The sequence below is a fragment of the Odocoileus virginianus genome, chromosome 15 (assembly GCF_023699985.2).
Source record: "Odocoileus virginianus isolate 20LAN1187 ecotype Illinois chromosome 15, Ovbor_1.2, whole genome shotgun sequence".
Classification (NCBI taxonomy): Eukaryota; Metazoa; Chordata; class Mammalia; order Artiodactyla; family Cervidae; genus Odocoileus; species Odocoileus virginianus.
In genome coordinates, this window is record NC_069688.1 from 65,996,772 (window position 1) to 66,013,401 (window position 16,630).

Here is a 16,630-nt window from a genome sequence, read left to right on the forward strand (position 1 = left end):
TTGGTGCTAATTCCTCTTTCTGATATGGAGATCACATATTATATCCCATATATTCTCCACAGAGTTGTCTCTTTTTCTTTTAGAACTAATTTCACAAAAATACCAAATTTATACTTTCATTCCCTGTGAGTCCTTGCAGTGCTAATTCCTCTTCTGAATTCTAGCCCATAACGTTTATTATGAGGAGAATGTAAAATAAAGCTCAATACTAATTTTTTTTTATCATTTCCAAAAAACTTTTCTATGCCATTTTGCATAGTTCAGGTCATCAGAAATATCCTTAATAATTGTCTGGTGTAAGCATTGTACAGTTAACCCGAGTGGTTTTTATGTGTATCTACATGTACACATTTTTATGTAGCAGAATTCAGTATGGTGATACTTCAGGACTCACATGTGTCCCTTCTCTTCAGAAAGCCGTTCACTGGAGCCTCCTTCCTGCCCAGTGGAGACCAGTCCTCTGGAGTGGCCTGAGAGGCATGTCCTTCAAAATTTGGAAACTTTTGAAAAAGCTAAACAAAAAATGAGGTAACATTTAAACAGCTTATTTTGTATGATCTTTATTTTTTCTTAATCCTTAAACTGTTTATGAGATAGCAACTTCTGGTTTTATTGTAAAAGGTATATATGCTTACTGCAGATAGATAGACCGAGACAGACCACTGCAGAGTACGGTGTCCAGGAGATGCTCCCTTCCTTCATATTCTGCTTGTGCTTTCCGGGTGTGCGTAATCACAGGCGACACTGCAGTGTGACCTTTCAGACCATCTTCCGTAGAAGTACAAAAATGTATGAACAGGAAAGAAAAAGTTTAAAAATACAGGAATGTGCGCGCGCGTGTGTGTCGTCGCTCAGTCGTGTCCGGCACTTTGTGGCCCCATGGACTGGGGCCCTCCACGCTTCTCTGTCCGGGCAGGAATACTGAAGTGGGTCGCCATTTCCTTCTCCACAGGAATGTGTAAAACAAAGTAAAAGCACTCTTTTCCTTCGAGCCATTTTGAAATGTTCCTGTTTTACGTTTTATGTTTGCGTGTACTAACTGTCTCTAAGAGGCAGATTTATGTTTGCTTTGGTTTTGGTTTAGTGCATAGCAGGCACGCGGTACGTCATTGTTGAGCGGTGGAAGAACGGAATAAAGGAAAGGAATTTGACTTTGTTGCATTGCCCTCCCAAGTAGTGCAAATCACATTCTTATTTTTAGCTCCTCTGCTGACCTGGAATGTGAAGTCAAGTTGGCCTTAGAAAGCATCACTGCAAATAGAGCTAGTGGATGTGATGGAATTCCAGTTGAGCTACTTCAAATCCTGAAAGATGATGCTGTTAAAGTGCTGCATTCCATATGCCAGCAAATTTGGAAAACTCAGCAGTGGCCACAGGACTGGAAAAGGTCAGTTTTCATTCCAACTCCAAAGAAAGGCAATGCCAAAGAATGTTCAAACTACTGCACAGTTGCACTCATCTCACACGCTAGTAAAGTAATGCTCAAAATTCTCCAAGCCAGGCTTCAGCAATACGTGAACCGAGAACTTCCAGATGTTCAAGCTGGTTTTAGAAAAGTCAGAGGAACCAGAGCTCAAATTGCCAACATCTGCTGGATCATCAAAAAAGCAAGAGAGTTCCAGAAAAACATCGATGTCTGCTTTATTGACTACACCAAAGCCTTCGACTGTGTGAATCACAATAAACTGTGGAAAATTCTGAAAGAGATGGGAATACCAGACCACCTGACCTGCCTCTTGAGAAACCTGTATGCAGGTTAGGAAGCAACAGTTAGAACTGGACATGGAACAACAGACTGGTTCGAAATAGAAAAAGGAGTATGTCAAGGCTGTATATTGTCACCCTGCTGATTTAACTTCTATGCAGAGTACATCATGAGAAATGCTGGGCAGGAGGAAGCACAAGCTGGAATCAAGATTGCCAGGAGAAATATCAATAACCTCAGATATGCAAATGACACCACCCTTATGGCAGCAAGTGAAGAGGAACTAAAAAGCCTCTTGATGAAAGTGAAAGAGGAGAGTGAAAAAGTTGGCTTAAAGCTCAACATTCAGAAAACTAAGATCATGGCATCTGGTCCCATCACCTCATGGGAAATAGATGGGGAGACAGTAGAAACAGTGTCAGACTTTATTTTTCTGGGCTCCAAAATCACTGCAGATGGTGATTGCAGCCATTGAAATTAAAAGACGTTTACTCCTTGGAAGGAAAGTTATGACCAACCTAGATAGCATATTTAGAAGCAGAGACATTACTTTGCCAACAAAGGTCTGTCTGGTCAAGGCTATGGTTTTTCCAGTGGTCATGTATGGATGTGAGAGCTGGACTGTGAAGAAAGGTGGGCACTGAAGAATGGATACGTTTGAACTGTGGTGTTCGAGAAGACTCTTGAGAGTCCCTTGGACTGCAGGGAGATCCAATCAGTCCTTCCTAAAGGAGATCAGTCCTGGGTGTTCATTGGAAGGACTGATGCTGAAGCTGAAGCTCCAGTACTTTGGCCACCTCATGCGAAGAGCTGACTCATTGGAAAAGTCCCTGATGCTGGGAAAGATTGAGGGCAGGAGGAGAAGGGGGTGACGAAGGATGAGGTGGTTGGATGGCATCACTGACTCAATGGACGTGGGTTTGGGTGGACTCTGGGAGCTGGTGATGGACAGGGAGGCCTGGCGTACGGCAGTTCATGGGGTCGCAGAGAGTCAGACACGACTGAGCAACTGAACTGATAGCATTTGTTCATAGAGATCAGCAGATGTTTACTGGGCAGCAGCTGTGTGTTAGGCTCACCTCTTGGAGCTTGCCTTTTAAGGGGGAGGGACAGTCAACAGAAAACTGTAAGCAGACAAGTCAATCCAGGACTTGGAAACCCATCTGTGTGTAACGAATGAAGCAGCGGGCCTGAGGCAGAGTGGTTTTATTTGTTGGGGTGGGAGGAGATGGTCGGGGAGGGCACCCTGAGAAGTTACGCTGGAGCGGAGACCCCGTGGGTGAATGAGTGAAGTGCGTGCAGTCACGTTGGCCCTTACAGGCGTACAGACAGTCTTTGAATTGTAAGTGCATTGGTAAGCTTTTCATGGATTTTCTGTCGGAGTGATGTGATCTGATGTTGCAAAATAACTTACTTTTTTCTGGTGAATAGATTGTGGGAGGAAAGTATTAGGAACAGACAGATCACTTAGGTTGTGGCTTTTTCTGTGCACTGAGAGGTAAAGGTGACTTCTAACTAGAGTAGTAGTGGAGAACAAGTTTGGAGAATATTTTGGTGCTAAGCTAGGAAAAAAAGAAACTTCCTGTTTTTTTCCTGCCCCCCTTCTCAGAGAAGAGAGAGAGAGAGAGGCATCCAAGACAGTTCAGGTTTCTGGCTTGAACAGCAGGTGGGTAGAGTTCTCATGGTTTGGGGAAGATGGGTAAGTTGAAACAAGGGTGGATTGGGGGAGAAAGATCAAGAATTCTGCTTTAGGGATGCTATATTTGACCTATGGATTGTGCATGTGGGTATATTAGAAGGAGAAGTCTGGGAATCTGTTTGGAGTTAACCATTAAAAGGGTTTCTTTAATAGATGCTAGTAGATGAGATCACATGGTGAGGCTGTATAGAAAAAGACAGGAAGGCTTAAGACTATTCCCTGGGGGTCTGTAACATTTACAGGTCAGGAGGAAAATGGCACTCTGGAAAGAAAATGGAGAAAAGGATGGGTTACCCGTAAGAGAGCTTGGATTTCTTGCCCATCAATTTTAGATTGTATATTTTCACTTCCCATTGTGAAGACAGGGAAAAGGACACCCCTGCTTCTCCTCACCTTTTATCCTCCTCCTTCCTTTGCACCTTATGTTATTTTGCAATAGATAATTTTTTTTCCTTGAAGTAATTTTTCTCCCACTTTTCTGACTTGCCGCTCTCATTTGGACTGACCCTCTCTACCTGCACAGCTGTTTTCCTGGTATTTCTTTTGATTGCATTTCTAGATTAGATTAGACCTGTATTTTCTTGGATCTCAAACCTTAATGAGATGTCTGATGTGACATGGATTTTTGTTCCTTAATAGGTGTTTTAGTCTGTCTCTGAAACTTCTAGAATTTTCTGTTTTCCTTAATGTTCTGAAATTACACGAGGCCATCATGGTGTGCAGTGTTTTGGTCTTGAGGCTTTTCCCTTTTTATCAGCTCTTGGAAATATTCTTCTATTATTTCTTTGATAGTATTTGTCCTTCTGTTTTCTTTCTTCCTTATTTGTGATTATCTGTTCTACCTAATTTTAGATGCCTCAGATTGATTTTTCAATTTAAATTTGATTGTTCTTTCCATAGTCCATCTCTTCGGGCTTTCTGGGGGGCTCGGTGGTAAAGAGTCGGCCAGCCAGTGCGGGAGACGCTGGCTCAGCGCCTGGTCTGGGGCGATCCCGCGCGCTGCAGGGCCCTGCGCGCCGCAGCAGCTGAGCCTGTGCTTTAGGGCCTGTGAACGGCAGCCGTCGCGCCCGCCTGCGACCACTGCTGCGGCCTGGGAGCCCTGGAGTCCGTGCTCCACACAGAGGAGACCCCGCTGCGAGAAGCTGGCGCCTTGCAGCTCGGAAATAGCCCCGTTCTCTGCAACTATAGAGAAAGTCCATGCAGCAGCAAGGACCCAGCACAGTGAGAAAAACAAAAGTTTTTGAGGAATGATTCCATAAAAAAATAATAGTAGTCCATCTTTTCATCTTTTCTGCTCTGCCTTCTGGTATTATTTCCTTGACCTTTACTTTCATCTTTTCCAGTAAATTTTTGGCAGCCATTTAAAAAATTTCTAATAATTCTTTTTTGTTATCTACCTTTTTTTCATAGCAACCTATTCTTATTAATAATAAGAATTGAGAAGATACTCTAAGGATATTAACTTATTAATTGGAATTTTCTCTTAGCTTGTCTTACCTGTTCTTTAAATGATCCCATTATCCTTTAGATCTGTTTCATTTGGTCCTCTGTTTTTCTCTTCTGTATAGTTCTTCAGTATCTGGTGGCCCTTGATTGTTCACAGCTGAGAATTTATTCCTAGACTGTTTCATGTTGGTAATTGCATACATTCATCTCTGTACGTGTGGTTCTGTACCCTGCCTGCTGTCACCTGAGTTTTTCCTGGGAGAAGGGAGGTGAAGGGCACCTGGGGGAGGCAGCTTGGGTGCTTTACCCATCGCTTAAATAAAGGGCTCTATGCTGGGGGCTTCGCCGCTGACGGCAGGGCAGGCACCCAGGTCTGTATCTTCAGAGAGCAGCTTTTCTCTCGGAGGAAAAAGCATGAGTCTGAGATGTGGTGTGGGAGGGTGTTCTAGTAGAGTTCTGAAAATACGTCACCTGTTGGCTGCCCGTTGCCACTCTCAGCTCCAGTTCAGAGTCTGTCTGTGGTTTCATGGAAGAAGAAGACATAGTCTGCCTTCTCTGTAGGTTTCTTCCCAATTCTTGTGGAGGAGTATCCTGGTTTATTACTGAAGTTCATTGAACCCTTTGGTCACTCCTGTTCCTCTACCTTTTTGAGCCCTGTTATACCCTCGTGCCCAGCGCTTCAGCATCGTGGCTTTTGGTTTCTGAGTGGAGCGGTTGATGTGTATTTTTGTCACATCATCTTGAACCAGAAGAGATTTGTTTGTAGTTTAAGTGTAGCTCAAATGTCACCTTTCTCTTAAGACTTCTGTAAATGCTGCAGTTAAAAGACTGTTATTACTTCTTTCATGAAACTTACTTTATTGTGCCTTTTCTGCCTCATTCTACTCTCATTCCCTCCTTTCTCCTGCTTTGAGTTGTACGTGTACACAGTCATGAACAGTGATTAGGGGTCTATAAATTATGAACAATGAACTTCTTTTTAGTACCTCACAGTGATAATTGCAGAGTAAATGCTCAATACATATTTGTGGACACTTCAAAATTCTTGGCTGGGAGCCAGAGTGACATAGTTTCTTAATTTGTTTCATGTTAGATCCAACTGAGGAATAAAGGGCATTACAGAGCGACATGCAGCAAGTGTAAGAGTTCAGCTTTATTTGTTCACTTGACTGCGAGTGAAAGCTGCTCAGTTGGGTCTGACTCTCTGTGGCCCCGTGGACTGTACAGCCCCCGGATTTTCAGGCGAGAATCCTGGAGTGGGTGGCCTTCCCCTTCCCCAGGGGACCCCAGCCTGGGGCCCACACCCGGGCCTCCCGCGCTGAGCCGAGGGCGGCCCTCGCTGACGGTGTTGGGTCTCAGTGGCCGGGCGCCGGCTCTCCGTTCGGTGCACGGGCTTCTCAGGGTTTGTCACACAGGCGAGGCTTGCTGCTCCGTGGCCTGTGGGATCTCAGTTCCCTGACCAGGTATGGAACTTGTCTGCCCTGAGCCGGAAGGCAGATTCTCAGTGGCTGGACCACCAGGGAAGTACCGAGAATCTGGTTCCAGACAAACTCAGCCACCTGTTGTGTGACTTGGTTGACTCATCTGTAAGATGGAGGTAACGAGCCCAGGTCTACTTCAGGGTTGTGAAAATTTAATGAGATAATGTATGAAAAATTACTTTGTAAGCTTGGAAACACAAAAAAGTGTTGTCAGTGTTTCTTGTTTCGTTTTTCACCCAGGATATAGCTGGTTGGTAAACTTTATCACAAACTGGGCTTTTAAATTTTTCTGATATTTTTGTGTTCTGGGTTCTATGTAAATGCAAAGTATGCATTTCCCCATTGCAACTGGCCTATCAAATGATTGAGAGTAATATTGATTAAGATTTTGTGAGTCACTGTTAGAGAGTAGCTATATAGAAATTAAATTCAGCTCATCATGTAGTTCTTGTCCTCCTAGAGTATAGCGTTTTGAGTGTTTTCTTGTTTGACTGTTTTTATTAGAGATATATTTTCAATTTAAAAATAAAGGGAATGAGAAGAAGAAAGAGACCCTGTTGTCATGTATAGAAATATGTCTTAAGGCCATAATGGAGACCCTGTTGTCATGTATAGAAATATGTCTTAAGGCCATAATGTCAACATTTTAATTGTACAGTTATCAGTAAAATTGCTGGAGTGACTAATCAGGATATAGTTGAATTAATATAAAGTCAGGAAATTAATGTTCTGTGCGGGTATTGAAAGATTTTATTTTTGCTTTGGTGACAGGGTAATAGTATGATTTGTAACTCAGTGCTTGAAAAAACCTGTAGCATTCTCTGAAACTATTTTCTTCTTTCCAGTTTTTAAAAACTGTGGGCTTTTTGGGTTCATAGAGTGATAGAGTAGAATTAGTACCTAATTCAGAGTCAGGCTCGTTCTGATTCTGTCATTTTAAAAGTCTTGGCACCGTGGGTCTGTAAGGCACTATTGGGTGGTAAGAATAGTGATTGTTTTTTAGGCTTGGTATGATATGAACTTTACAAAGTTCTTATTTTCAGGTGTTAATTTCATTTTGAGATAAAACCTGTCCTGTCTTTTTCAAGGGGATTTGTGAGGGTTAAGGATATATTGTATGTGCTTTTAAAAGTATGAAATCCTGTGTATATTTCAGGGATAATAATAATTTAGTATTTATTCATAATGTCATAATCATGGCTAGCAGAGACCTTGGAGAAATATCTGATTACTATCTTATTTCATGGTTGTGCTGTATGTAATCTTTCAAGTTTATAGAACATTGGAACATTTGGTCTCTGCCTTCAGAATTTACAATATTGTGGGGCTTTGGAACATACTAGAGACTTTAGATTTAAATTTTATAGAATTGATGACTTCACACTAATAATGATAATGTGATAGCATGATAATGATTACATTCATCAATCATGTCAAATATAAAGAATATAATTATGTTTATTTTAGTTAAGTAGTAACATTGTTTTGACATGATAACTGCAAGTTTTCCTGTGACCTACATACAGATTTTTGAAAATATGCTTTGATTCTAAATGATTTGCAAAGCTTTTACTTTTTTTCTTTCTTAAATGTGTAGATCTTCAGTTTTGTGTGTGTGTGTATATTTTTCTGGCTTCTGCTCATAGCAGCTTTTCCTGACCATGGAGAATTCGAATCTGCTTTTAATAAATCTACATAATTTTTTTTTTCTCAGAACTGGTTCATTACCTCGTTCATCTGAACAATTGCTGGGCCACAAAGAGGGTCCACGGGATTCAGTCACATTATTGGATGCTAAAGAATTGCTTAAATTCTTTACCTCAGACGGGTTACCAATTGGAGATCTTCAGCCTTTACAGATTCAAAAAGGGTAAGTTATAAACTGATAACCTCCAATTACTTTTTTAAGGAATCGTTTTAAAAGCACATTGCCTCTTCTCCAGTTATGTGTTTAGATCTAACATCCAATTAGATGGATGTGCCACTTTGACAAAATCTACAAGTTTGAGCCCAGTGTTTATCAGTTGTCTTAATTCTCACATTTTACCTTAGCCTAATATTCTACTGTTTTATAGTATTGAGTATAAAGGAAACAGGGATAATAAAAACCACCTTAACATATTTCTTATAGAAGTGAGCTTCTACTTTGTAGACAGATGGCAATACTTTTTCAGAAAAATTATAATTTGACTTGCAAAAATTCTTTTAAATTCTCTTTTCTATCACTTTCTAGTTTTGATTTTACTACTACTTAATCATGACATTGTCAGTTATGCCTTAATAATAGCAAAAGGACAGCCTTTCACCTGAGAAGAATGGGAAAGTGTAATAAAAATGCTTTTGAAACTATACCAAGTAAATCTCACTGTCAGCTTGAATAATTTACAACTAATTTGATTTCCAAGACAGCTTCCAGTAAGTTGCTAGTTAATAAATTCTGGGTGTTACTGAAGTTAACTTAATTACAGGCAAAATCGTGATATCAAATACTTGTGAGATTTGAATACTTTGTTCACTGCCCCAATTTCTTTTTGTTAATCCATTTTTCTGAGAATCTTCCAAAGGACCTTGAAAATTATAGAACATTTTGATTACTTTTTCAAAGCTTGTTTTGGCAAGTACTGAATTTAAGGGTTGATTCTGGAAAGAATTTATCATGTGCGTGGTCACTAAAGAGAGAGAGATGGGGAGCAACTTAGGAGATATGATGGTCTTAATAGTTCTGAATTTTAATGACTTAATAATTTTAATGACATAAAAACAGTGTAATTTTAGAGTAATTTTCCTTTTCTTACAGCTTTGAGAGATTGATAATTCTTTCTGTGGGAATCAAGAAAGGGAAGAATTATATATATGTTTTCATCTATTTAGTTATTGGATTCCTGTCCTTCCAGATTATTAAGTGTGAACTGGCAGACTCAGATGGTTTTGCCAAAACTGAATCATGTAGGTTGTATTCTTTTTGACCAGAATGTAGCTGCAGTGTCAGGGGGGGATACTACTAATTCTTCCTGTAGCTTACCAGTGATTTACCTAGGGAAGTTTGACATAATTCCTTGATGTTAGTAAAGAACTGTGTCATTATCTAAGATGTCTTCTGTTAAAGTTGAAGGATGAGCTTTCACGGTAATGACTCAAGGGCCTGTGGGCTTTCATTAACTGTCTCCCAGGGCACCACCTGAAGCGCGCTATTAAGCCAAGCAGGAATGACTCCTGCGCATATGAAGGAAGAGTCAAACCTTGACAGAATACATCCTTACTGAAATACTTCCTTTAGAAAGAACAAGGTGTGAGTGAAATGAAACAAAGTAGACACAGTTGCTGGGAGGGATTAAAGTGAATGGAAGACAGCATGGCAGAGGAAAGAACTGCATCGTTTCATATCGCAAGGTTATTCACTCGGATAGTTGGTCGTGAAATACTGGGATCATTGCCCTTTATTAGCGTTACTTTATGTGAAACTCTTTAAATGAATGCATTGGAATATAAATCCTGGTTTTCAGGATTCATTAACTTGCATATGTCTTACATTTTAATATAATAATTTCAAATGCTTATCTTAGTACTCTATAGATAATATTCAGTGTCATATGGGCAGTTTTTATTTCTAAAGCCGAGGAGGGGAAAGTGTGATACTGAATTTATTCTTGATACTCCACTACCTACTTGTTTTTCTGTTTACCTTTTGTAAGTCTTCTGAAGTCAAGCCCCAGGTGTCTCCTTCTGCCTAATACCGGTGTAAAAAACTTGTATAATTCTCCCGTCCCCACCTCTAACGTGTTCTGAGCTCCAGGAATCATGATGCAGTTCATCAGAACAGTGCCTCCCAACCCAGGCAGAGAAGGGGGGCACTTATTAGAATAACTCAGAAAGCTTAAGCTGATTGCAGCAGCCTCCTCCCAGAGGTCTTGAGGTTCCCCTGCAGGTCCTGACTGGAGGAGGTGAGCATCAGGGCTTTATGTAAGTTCACCACAGGACTAGTTCCGACACACCTGCTGACTGGAACCTGCTTTAGAAGAAGAGCTGAAATCAGCAGTTAGTCGTTATATCCTCTGATAGTAAAAGGTCACTGATGATTAAAATAGGTGTCAAAATGACTATGTTCCCAGGTATAGAAAATCTGGATTCCCCACGTGGTATAGCAGGAGCTAAATACCTCTTTTGTTACTGAGGATTCGAGTTTGACTTCAGTTATTCCACTGCAAGAAAAGAATTTAGCTGTTAATAAATGCATGAGCATTTTACTACACCAGGAAAAACATGCTTCAGGAATAATGCTGCTGCTTGAATTTGCCCTACAGATCATGTTCTATTCTTGATTTAACCGTTTCTCAGAATAGTTTTGTAAAATAAGTAATGTTATCATATTTAGAAGCTTGGGACAGAGAAAATGTAAGTGACTAACCCCTAGGCTTAACCTTACTTCATTTTCTTCTTTGGCTTCCTGATGTAATTCAGTTTTTAATCCCATATAATATCTAGTTATAGAGAAGGAAGTCAGACTTCCTTCTTTAGACAGTTTCTTGAACTTTCTCACCAAATAAATGAAAATGCAAAGCTTTTTATTTCAGGGAGAAGACTTTTGTCCTGACACCAGAACTTAGTCCTCGGAAACTTCGCGGTTTACCTTTTGAAAAAGCTTCAGTATGTCATTATCATGGAATTGAGTGAGTTTTTAATTTTCATTTTATTCTTCTGTGTGTTCTTAATGTGGCTTATCTTCTGTGACACTGAAGAATGGCTGTAACAAACTGACAGAAGTTGAGATAGAGAACCGAAGAGTAAATATGTCAAAAAACCCTCAAAAACAAGTATTATATACACAAATAATTTGTCTTCTGTTGGTAAAAAAAGATACTTGTTGATTAATCAGTTTTACATTTAAATGTCCTATTATTAGTTATTGGATATTTTAGTCAGAATTATTTTGGTTCCTACCTTGTATATTGTATATAGGTGTATATTTACACTACCAGGCACATTGATATTCTCTGGGCATTGTAATTGCTCAGAAACTGTTAGATGAAATGTATTCTCACTTGCAGTGTGTTAATTGTGTGTACATTTTTACAGAATTTTAATTGACCTGTTAGAATAAAATTTCAAAGGGTTCGCTTACTTAGAATTAGAAGCATTAGCAGGTTCTGAGGTCGTGTGTGCATCTACCACTTTCACTGGGACAAGAAAGGAAATGATGGAAATAATATATTTTAGGTTAAATTTGCAAGACCCTAGTGATTCATTTTGCAAACTATTTCACATTCCTAAAGCAAAGTGTTATTTTGTGTTGATTTTCCATAAATGAAAATAGAAAAGGACTTGATTTTACCTTGATCTCTTAGAAGCACATTTATCAGTGAGCAAAAGAGATATACTACTTTGGTTGTCTTGTAAACTTAATCTTTATGTCACACAACTTTAAACCTACTTTACTGATAGTTATTCAGTCAGGGGCTAAAGATACAAAAGACTATAAGACAACTATTTCTGCCCTTAAGAAACATGTACTCTGGTAGGGGAGAAAGAAAGACATGACTTTAGTAGGATGTATTTTTAGTGTTAAAAATACCAATATATAACACTGCCCTGTGTATGGAACAAGTAAACACCACAAACTGAGAATTTCAGTGAGTACATCTGAACTAAGTTTGAAGGAATGAAGAGGAAGTTATCTGACCAAAAAGGCAATATCTATGGGAGGAATGAAAACCACAGTCACAGAAAGCTAACCAATCTGATCACATGGACCACAGCTTGTCTAAGTCAGTGAAACTATGAGCCATTCCACGTTGGGCCAGCCGAGACGGACAGGTCATGGTGGTGAGGTCTGACAGAATGTAGTCCACTGGAGAAGGGAATGGCAAACCACTTCAGTATTCTTGCCTTGAGAAGCCCATGAACAGTATGAAAAAGCAAGAAGATAATGACACTGAAAGATGAACTCCCCAAGTCGCTAGGTGGCCTGTTGGAGGTGCTACTGGAGATGAGTGGAGAAATAGCTCCAGAGCATGAAGAGGCTAAGCCAAAGCAGAAACAACATCCAGTTTTGGACGTGCCTGGTGATGGACGTAAAGTCTGATGCTGTAAAGAGCAATATTGTATAGGAACCTGGAATGTTAGGTCCATGAATCAAAACAAATTGGAAGTGGTCAAACAGGAGATGGCAAGACTAAACATTGACATTTTAGGAATCAGTGACCTAAAATGGACTGGAATAGGTGAATTTAATTCAGATGACCATTATATCCACCTCTGTGGGCAAGAATCCCTTAGAAGAAATGAAGTGGCCCTCATAGTCAACAGAAAAGTCTGAAATGCAATACTTGGGTGCAGTCTCAAAAATGAAAGAATGATCTCTGTTCATTTCCAAGGCAAACCATTCAGTATCACAGTAATCTAAGTCTATGCCCTGACCAGTAATGCTGAAGAAGCTGAAGTTGAACGGTTCTATGAAGACCTACAAGACTGTCTGGATCTAACACCCAAAAAAGACGTCCTTTTCATTATAGGGGACTGGAATGCAAAAGTAGGAAGTCAAGAAACACTTGGAGTAACAGGCAAATTTGGTCTTGGAGTACAGAATGAAGCAGGGCAAAGGCTAATAGAGATTTGCTGAGAGAACGCACTGGTCAAAGCAAACACCCTCTTCCAACAACACAAGAGACAGCTCTACACATGGACATCACTAGATGTTCGACACCGAAATCAGATTGATTATATTCTTTGCAGCCAAGATGGAGAAGCTCTATACAATCAGCAAAAACAAGACCAGGAGCTGACTGTGACTCAGATCATGAACTCCTTATTGCCACATTCAGACTTAAACTGAAGAAAGTAGGGAAAACCACTAGACCATTCAGGTATGACCTAAATCAAATCCCTTAAGATTATACAGTGGAAGTGACAAATAGATTCAAGGGTTTGATCTGATAGACAGAGTCCCTGAACAACTATGGACAGAGATTTGTGACAGTGTAGAGGAGGCCTTACAAATAGCTGAGAAAAGAACAGAAGCCAAAGGCAAAGGAGAAAAGAAAGGATATACCCATTTGAATGCAGAGTTCCAAAAAATGGCAAGGAGAGATAAGAAAGTCTTCCTCAAAGAAATAGAGGAAAAAACAGAATGGGAAAGACTAGAGATCTTTTCAAGAAAATTAAAGATACCAAGGGAACATTTCATTGCAAAGATGGGTGCAATAAAGGATGGAAATGCTATGGACCTAACAGAAGCAGAAGATATTAAGAAGAGGTGGCAAGAATACAGAGAAGAACTGTACAAAAAAGATCTTCACAACCCAGATTATCACAATGGGATGATCACTCACCTAGAGCCATACATCCTGGAATGTGAAGTCAAGTGGGCCTTAGGAACCCTCACTATGAACAAAGCTAATGGAGGTGATGGAATTCCAATTGAGCTATTTCAAATCCTGAAAGATGATGTTGTGAAAGTGCTGCACTCAATATGCCAGCAAATTTGGAAAACTCAGCAGTGGCCACAGGACTGGAAAAGGTCAGTTTTCATTCCAATCCCAAAGAAAGTCAATGCCAAGGAATGCTCAAAAACTACCGCACAATTGCACTCATCTCACAGGCTAGCAAAGTAATGCTCAAAATTCTCTAAGCCACACTTCAACAATACATGAACCATGAACTTCCAGATGTTCAAGCTGGATTTAGAAAAGGCAGAGGAACCAGAGATCAAATTGCCAACATCCGGTGGATCATCAAAAAAGCAAGAGAGTTCCAGTAAAACATCTACTTCTGCTTTATTGAACGCCAGAGCCTTTGTGTGGATCACAACAAACTGGAAAATTCTTGGAGAGATGGGAGTTTCAGACCACCTGACCTGCCTCCTGAGAAATCTGTATGCGGGTCAGGAAGCAACAGTTAGAACTGGACATGGAACAACAGACTGGTTCCAAATAGGAAAAGGAGTATGTCAAGGCTGTATATAGTCACCCTGCTTTTTTAACTTCCATGCAGAGTACATCATGAGAAATGCCGTGCTGAATGAAGCACAAGCTGGAATCAAGATTGCAGGAGAAATAATAAGCTGAGATATGCAGATGACACCATCCTTATGGCACAAAGTGAAGAGGAACTAAAGAGCTTCTTGATAAAAGTGAAAGAGCAGAGTGAAAATGTTGGCTTAAAACTCCACATTCAGAAAACTAAGATCATGGCATCTGGTCCCATCACTTCATGGGAAATAGATGGGGAAACAGTGGAAACAGTGGCTGTCTTTATTTTTCTGGGCTCCAAAATCACTGTAGATGGTGATTGCAGCCATGACATTAAAAGACCCTTGCTCTTTGGAAGAAAAACTGTAACCAACGTAGACAGCATATTAAAAAAGCAGAGACATTGCATTGCCAAAAAAGGTCCGTCTGTTCAAAGCTGTGGTTTTTCCAGTAATCATGTATGGATGTGAGAGTTGGACTATAAGGAAAGGTGAGCGCTGAAGAATTGATGCTTTTGAATTGTAGTGTTGGAGAAGACTCTTGAGAGTCCCTTGGACTGCAAGGAGATCCAACCAATCCAGCCTAAAGGAAGTCAGTCCTGAATATTCATTCGAAGGACTGATGCTGAAGCAAAAACTCCATTGCTTTGGCCACCTGATGCGAAGAACTGATTCATTTGCAAAGACCCTGATGCTGGGAAGTAATGAAGGCCGGAGGAGAAGGGGATGACAGAGGATGAGATGGTTGGATGGCATCACTGACTCGATGGACAAGAGTTTGAGTATACTCCATGAGTTCGTGATGGACAGGGAAGCCTGGTGTGCTGCAGTCCATGGGGTCGCAAAGAGTCGACACGACTGAATGACTGAACTGATGCGAGGAATGAAGTGCAGTGGTACAGATTCTAGGAAGAGGAAATAACATTTTTGTTTCTGAATAAGACTAAGACGTATAGTGTACTGTGTTGATACCAAATCATGAAGATCATTGTTGACGTGGGAGGGAGTTTGTTCCTTATCACTGAGGTAGTAGAGCAAACCTTTATTTTTAAAGCATGAATTCATATGCTTGGTTTGTGCCATTGAAAGAAATCTCATTGTTCTTTGATAAACTGAGGTGAAGTATTTCAAGGAAGAGATGTGAAAGGACTGAAATACTGTCAGCACCATGTGAACAAGGAGAGTGCACAAGCTGGCAGCATCTAAGACCATTCGTGCATGCGACAGGAGATGCATATGACCACACACAGTGAAAGGTGTTTTCTTACCAGTCAGCCTTTTAAATTTACATTAAGAATGTAAATTGAAACAACAGTGAGAATCCTTTCTGCCCATAAAATCATATTGGTGGTAAAGCAATATGAGCCAGCCACCTTGGAGTCTAAATTGCTGCTACCTGTCTGGGAGACTGATCATTTCAGTTCAGTTGCTCAGTCGTGTCCTACTCTTTGCAACCCCATGAATCGCAGCACACCAGGCCTCCCTGTCCATCACCAACTCCCAGAGTCCACCCAAACCCATGTCCATTGAGTTGCTGATGCCATCAAACCATCTCATCCTCGGTCATCCCCTTCTCCTCCTGCCCTCAATCTTTCCCAGCATCAGAGTCTTTCCCAGTGAGTCAGCTCTCCGCATGAGGTGGCCAAAGTATTGGAATTTCAGCTTCAACATCAGTCCTTCCAGTGAACACCCAGGACTGATCTCCTTTAGGATGGACTGGTGGGATCTCCTTGCAGTCCAAGGGACTCTCGAGAGTCTTCTCCAACACCACAGTTCAAAAGCATCAATTCTTTAGTGCTCAGCTTTCTTTATAGTCCAACTATCACATCCATACATGACCACTGGAAAAACCATAGCCTTGACTAGATGGACCTTTGTTGGCAAAGTAATGTCTCTGCTTTTTAATATGCTGTCTAGGTTGATCACAACTTTCCTTCCAAGGTGTAAGCATCTTTTAATTTCATCGCTGCAGTCACCATCTGCAGTGATTTTGGAGCCCAGAAAAATAAAGTCTGCCACTGTTTCCACTGTTTCCCCATCTATTTCCCATGAAGTGATGGGACCGGAAGCCATGATCTTAGTTTTCTGAATGTTGAGCTTTAAGCCAACTTTTTCTCTCTCCTCTTTCACTTTCATCAAGAAGCTCTTTAGTTCTTCTTTGCTTTTTGCCATAAGGGTGCTGTCATCTGTATATCTGAGGTTATTGATATTTCTCCCGGCAATCTTGATTCCAGCTTGTGCTTCTCCCGGCCCAGCGTTTCTCATGATGTACTCTGCATATAAGTTAAATTAGCATTATTAGAGAGAATGATCAGTAATTTACCAAAAGCCATGCA

The 16,630-nt window shown here is 40.5% G+C and overlaps 1 protein-coding gene across 4 annotated transcripts in view; it reads left to right on the forward strand.

The window, feature by feature from the left end:
- MTBP (MDM2 binding protein) overlaps positions 1–16,630 on the forward strand; it is a 72,466-nt gene that overhangs the window by 43,430 nt on the left and 12,406 nt on the right. For all 4 annotated transcript variants that reach the window (XM_020872093.2, XM_070477495.1, XM_070477494.1 and 1 more), the window contains 3 exons: positions 414–528; positions 8,046–8,201; positions 10,903–10,998. In XM_020872093.2, coding sequence (XP_020727752.2) covers positions 414–528; positions 8,046–8,201; positions 10,903–10,998 — 367 coding nt within the window. The remainder of the gene's footprint in view (positions 1–413; positions 529–8,045; positions 8,202–10,902; positions 10,999–16,630) is intronic.